At 62.0% G+C, this 5,479-nt stretch overlaps 3 protein-coding genes across 3 annotated transcripts in view; 1 reads left to right on the forward strand and 2 right to left on the reverse strand.

Moving 5' to 3' along the window:
• Positions 1-103: 103 nt before the first annotated feature.
• SPRG_04670 (hypothetical protein) lies at positions 104-1,805 on the reverse strand (the record flags this gene model as incomplete). Its single annotated transcript, XM_012343078.1, has 5 exons — positions 104-679; positions 727-993; positions 1,046-1,218; positions 1,270-1,584; positions 1,637-1,805. The coding sequence occupies 5 exons, from the start codon at positions 1,803-1,805 to the stop codon at positions 104-106; spliced, it is 1,500 nt and encodes a 499-aa protein (XP_012198468.1).
• Positions 1,806-2,283: 478 nt separating this feature from the next.
• SPRG_04671 (hypothetical protein) lies at positions 2,284-4,730 on the forward strand. Its single transcript, XM_012343079.1, has 2 exons — positions 2,284-2,327; positions 2,377-4,730. The coding sequence occupies exons 1-2, from the start codon at positions 2,309-2,311 to the stop codon at positions 4,614-4,616; spliced, it is 2,259 nt and encodes a 752-aa protein (XP_012198469.1). The 5' UTR covers positions 2,284-2,308; the 3' UTR covers positions 4,617-4,730.
• Positions 4,731-4,736: 6 nt separating this feature from the next.
• The window catches only part of SPRG_19674 (hypothetical protein), a gene marked incomplete at both ends in the record, with an annotated part of 2,546 nt that continues 1,803 nt past the window's right edge, over positions 4,737-5,479 (reverse strand). The window contains one exon of the mRNA XM_012343238.1: positions 4,737-5,457. Within this exon, the coding sequence (XP_012198628.1) occupies positions 4,737-5,457 (721 nt within the window). The remainder of the gene's footprint in view (positions 5,458-5,479) is intronic.

Here is a 5,479-nt window from a genome sequence, read left to right on the forward strand (position 1 = left end):
CAGATCTTTCCGGACGTCTTCAATGACCTTTTTGCCTTTCGGCGACAAGACGAGACCGACGTCGAGCGCGTCGACGTGCGGCGGCACCGACGATGACGCGTCCTCATGGTACTCGCCCGCGATGACGCGAAGGCGGCCCACGAGCTGGAGATCGGGCTTGACGCTCTCGTACGACGGCGCGTTCGCGACGGGAAAGTCGCGCTGCTCGATGCGTAGCGGCTTGTGCTCGTGCCACGCACTTTAAGAACGCGACGGGCGGGAGCGTCTGCCGCTGAAGGGCGAGGAACTCGTCGGCCCACGCGATCTGCTGGACCTGGCGAGAGAGCTCGAGCTCTTCGCAGCGAAGGACGCGGAGCTTGGCGCTGGTCTCAGCCTCGAGCGTGGCCAAGGCTGCGTCGAGTGTACTTCGAAGCAGCATCTCGACAGCATCGCGGTTGCGCTTGACGTCGTTGGCGCGCTCGGTGATGTGTCCGAGCCTCGTTCCAATGAGCATTTTGCGCGACTCGACAAGCGGGTCGACTTTGTTGGACTCTTTCAAGCTCTGCTCGTACGCGTCCGGGATGCTAATGAGGCGATGGAGCCCCTTCTCACCGCACGAGTGGTCGCCGACCATCTTGCAATTGACACAGACGGGGACGGCGCAGACGGGGCAGTAAAACTCGACGTGTTTGGTGTCGTGCTACGAACACCTTTGTGAACGACCGTACTACTATATCGTAGACGTACGAGACGGCAGGGCACGGGTGGCACAAGCGCGTTCTGACCCACGTACGTCGTCGGTCGCGCAGCGTCAATCGTCAGTGGTGTGCGCGCGTGTCGGCTCATGAGCTTGTTGGCGGCGTGCGTGTCGTGGTCGCAGGCCGCGCAGAGCTCGGCTTCGCAGCAACGGCACGCGACAGCGGCGGGAAGCAGCTCGCAGAGCGCGCAGAGACGCTGGCGCAGCTTGGGATCCATCCATTGGTACCCAAAGCGCACAAGGTATTGGGGCAAGATCTAGTCGATACCACCGTTGTAGAGAATGCGTATTTCATGCTGGAAGGCACACCTGTTGCGTGTTGGTCACAATGTACTCGTGGCAGTAGCCCGTGGTGCGAGGCGTCTTGGGCACAATGTAGTAGCTGTCGTAGCCGGGCGGCAGCGGCTGCGCGGCCATCGCCTCGTCCTCAATGACCATGGACCGTCCGGTGGCGACCTTGCAGAGCACATATTGCTTTTTGCCTACGCAAGATGCGCGTCGACGAAAAATATCGAAATACTACTTTCAAGTACCCTTTTTTCCCGGTTGGTCCATCGTGATGTTGCCGGTCGTGAGCTTCATCGCATGCGACGCTTCGTGGGGCGCGTGGAAGCCGTATGAGTACACTTGCTCAATCGACGGCCCGAGGTCCTCGACCGCGACCCACGAGTCGAGCTCGAGCAAGCCACCGGTCGCTTGCTCGTACTGCGCCGAGAGCGCCGGATTTTGCATGTCCCAGATCATTACGTCGTCGTCGGGCACGCGGTACCCGGGCAGCGACGCCTGCAAGAGGTACCGGACGCGCTGGAACTCCTTTGTGAGCGGGTTCAAGGCCGTGACCGTCGCAACTAAGAACTTACGTTTGAGTCACCTTTTGGCGACTACTACAATGGTAGCTACCCGAGTCGGACGAGGGCGACGCGAGCGTCTGACGCCGCGGGCTCTCGGGGCGGTCCGTCGGAGGTGCACCCTGCGCTTCGTCGTCGTCGTCTGGTGGCGGCGGCGGCACCGCATGGGGCGCGAGGAAGAGGCGCAGTCGCGACAGCGAGACGTTCGGACCGGACGCCATGATCTTCTCGACGAATGCAATAGGTTTCGAAACGGAAACGAGCCGTCACACACTGTATGAGACAATGTCTGATACAGTGTCTTGACCGTAAACGCTGCATTGTCAACGCGTCTGAGAGCATGATCGAACGCTGGCTCCAAAGACTCGTGCGGCGTCTTGGCGTACGACCACATTTTGTGTCTAGTACCGTTCTCGAGCCAAGGGTGGAAGGGTGGTGGACGATCGTCTATCCGAATTTTGCATTTTCACCAACGGACCCCTGAACAGACCCCATGAAGAGACCCATGGCCGGGCCGGCAGATGAGCGATGGAAACGACGTCGTTCATCTGGTCGTTCATTATGGCTCCGACGTCTGCCTGCAGCGATGTACTATTGTCTCTGTACTATTGCGTGGCGATCGCGGCAGAGGGTGGTGCGTGACACGGAGCAGCTGCGGGGCAATCTGGTGTCGGTCTTCTACGCTGTCATTTTTGGACGCGGCTCGTTCCCATTTATACTGCCCATGACGGGCGTGCGCTACGGTACACGATGCGCTCTCGTTCCAGCCTTTTCCTTTAGCATGTCGTCTAGATGTCAAGGCGATGGAGATGCAGCTGCCGCCCGTCTCGAACGCGTTCCACTGCTCGGCGTACAAGATGGCCATGAGCCACCGCCGCGAGAAGAACTCGCTCTTCCAGCGGTCGCTCATCGGCATGGACGGCCTGTATGAAGTCACGTTCTACGAGCGGGACCTTGGCCTCCGCCTCGACGTCAACGCCAACGGAGACATCACTGTGCACACGATCAAGGTGACGCCGGCGCTGCCACCCAAGTCGACCCGCAGCGTGGCGACGACGCCGCGACCGCCAACGTCGAACGCCGACCTCCTCGTGCCTGGCGACATTCTTGTCTCGGTCGGCTGCATCGGTGTCCGCCACAGTGACAAGGTGTCGCTGACCGAAGTCGCCGAGCTCATCCAGGTGCAAGCCCGGCCGATTCGGCTCGTCTTCGAGTCGCAGGTCGCGCGTGCGCTCCAGGTCCAGCTCCGAGACACGCTTAGTCGGCTCGTGTTTTCGCCGCTGCTGGCGGCGCACTTTGACGTCGGCGCGTCGACGCGCGACCTCGTCTTCCAGACGTCGCTCGAGATGGTCGTCGACTTCAGCTACAGTCTCTACGCGTGGTTCGACCCGCTCCGTGTCGTGCACGTCATCCTCTTTGATGACGTACTCCTCGTCACCGAGGCCAGAGACAAGGGCAAGCCGCGCTCCAAGCTCGTGGTCAAGCACCTCTTTCCGCTGCAGCTGCTCCACGTGCGCGACCTCATGGCGTCGACCGACTACATCCCGTCGAGCCTCGAGCTCGTGCACCCGAGCAAGACGTTCACGTTTATTGCGCGCGACGAACGCGCCAAGAAGGAAGCCCTCGACGCGTTCGGGATGGCACTCGCGCTTGCGTCCAACGCCAACCCGAGCGCGCGCGGGTGGCAGTACCAGTTTGCCACCGGCTCGGTGCACCAGTGTGCTCTCCGAGGCAACCTCAAGGGCATCGAGCTCCTCGCCTCGCGCTGCGCTGACCTCGACGAACAGGACGTCAACGGGTGGACTGCCCTCTTTTACGCGGCGGTGCGCAACCACGTCAAGGTCGTCCGACTGCTCGCGCGTCTCGGCGCCAACGTGAACGTCGTCGATGAGTTTGGTCTCGGCGCGCTCCATTATGCGTGCTTGTACCAGTGCCCGTCGAGCGTCGACGCCCTTCTCGACGCCGGCGCCATGGCCGAGGCCCGCGATGTGTACGGTCGAAGCCCGCTCTTCCTCTGCGCCATCAACGAAGACCCGCTGCTTTGCGCACCGCTGCCGGTGGACGTGCGGGCCATGAGGCTGTGCATGGAGCTGCTGATCACGGCGGGCGCGGCGCTCGAGACAACCGACAACGAAGGTCTCTCGGCCCTCGAGCACAATCTGTGCGTCAACGTGGCCAAGTGCCGCGTCCTCCTTGACGTCGGCATGCGCCTCGATACGCTCTACGAAGGGGCCAACAGCATCTTGCACTTGGCCTGCGACAGCGGTAGCATGGCGGTCAACTACGACTTGCTTTCGCTGCTGCTCGAGTACGGCGCGCAGCCGAACGCGGTCAATGCCGATGGGAATACGCCGCTGCACCTGCTGTGCCTCCAGTACATCTGCGACCGAGACGCCGCGCAGTTTCAAGTGGACGCTATCGTCTTGCGCGCAATGGAGCTGCTGGTCGCGCATGGCGCGCGGTTCAACTTGATGAATGCCAATGGCACCAGCGTCGAAATGCTCCTTGAGGCGCACCAGATTCCGATCAGCATCGGCAAGGCGCTCGTGCTCTGGCAGAGCAAGCGGCGGATTCTGGCGTCGCCGCGCGTACTCTCGCGCGCCGACGGGCCCAAGCAAGAGCAGATCGTTTTGCTGCAGATGCCAACGGCGCCGACACCGCCGACCAAGTGCGGCATCTGCCACTGGCAGTGCGAGTGGACGCCGTCGTCGACGTTCTTTGAGGCGACCGGATCGTCGCCGTTGTGGGACGCACCGAGCACGCGCCTCGTCGGGCTCTACAACTGCTCCGTGTGCTTGACGCCGGTCTGCGGTCTCTGCTCGCTCAAGCACCTCGGCGTGTACCACGTGCACACGTCTACGTACCTCGACTTGCCACCGTCGCTGCAGACCAAGCCCGTCTGTGACGGCTGCTACAACTTTGCCTTTTACGACTTGGCGCGAGAAGTGGCGGCGTCGACGACCGAGATGCCGCCGCTCTCGTCGCGCCGCCGACCGCGCACGCGATCGCTCCAAGGTCTCCGCCTCTTGTAGCCGTGTCACAAAGAAGCATCCTCTCGCTTTGTTTCATATCCAACTCACTGGACCAGAAAGTCTGAAATTATACACTAGAAATCTGGACAAAACTCGAATTCTGGTCGCCGAGCCCAGTGCTTAAGCATACTTGACGTGCGGTGGCGGGTCGGCTTCAACGAGGCGGCGCAGGCGACTGTGGAGGTCGCCGTCGAGGAACCCGACGAGCCGCCGCGCGCAGTGCAGCCCGTCCTTGTTGGCGCTGCCAAAATCCGCCTTGTGCCACTCGCAGATCTTGGGCAATGTGATGACGCGCGCGTCGTCATCGACGCGGATCGCGTCCTGGAGGTAGCGGCTCATGGCCGCGTTGAGCTGCTCGTGGATAAACTCGCTGTCAAAGAACGTGACGAGTGGCTCGAGCACATGCAGGACGAACGAGACGCGGAAATCCGGGTGCTGGACACCGTGCGAGGCTTGAAGCGCGCGCATGCTACCAGCGACCGTCTTGTGCCACGGCGGCACCAAGACGGACGGCGGCAATTTGGCCCGCAAAATCGCATGCTCGATATCCGCCAGCGACAACTCGAGCGGCCCGATCGCATAGCACACACGTCGGCTGAACGGCAGCCACTGTTTCGGCGGCCCAAACGCGACCTTGGCGTGCCACAGAAGCGCTTGGTAGACGTTGAGGTAAAAGCACAGCCGGTCTTCGTATCGCTCCAGGCGACACAACTGCACGCGGCGCAGCGCACACGTGGCACTTAGAAAGTCCGACACCTTGTCGGCGAGCGTCGCCGCGTCCTTTCGAACCACGATGCTGTCGTCGAGGAGCATGTTGAGCTTGATCGCGGCCTCGAGGACGCTCTCGATCGCGGTCGTCGGGT

This window comes from Saprolegnia parasitica (assembly GCF_000151545.1).
Source record: "Saprolegnia parasitica CBS 223.65 unplaced genomic scaffold supercont2.12, whole genome shotgun sequence".
Classification (NCBI taxonomy): Eukaryota; Oomycota; class Saprolegniomycetes; order Saprolegniales; family Saprolegniaceae; genus Saprolegnia; species Saprolegnia parasitica.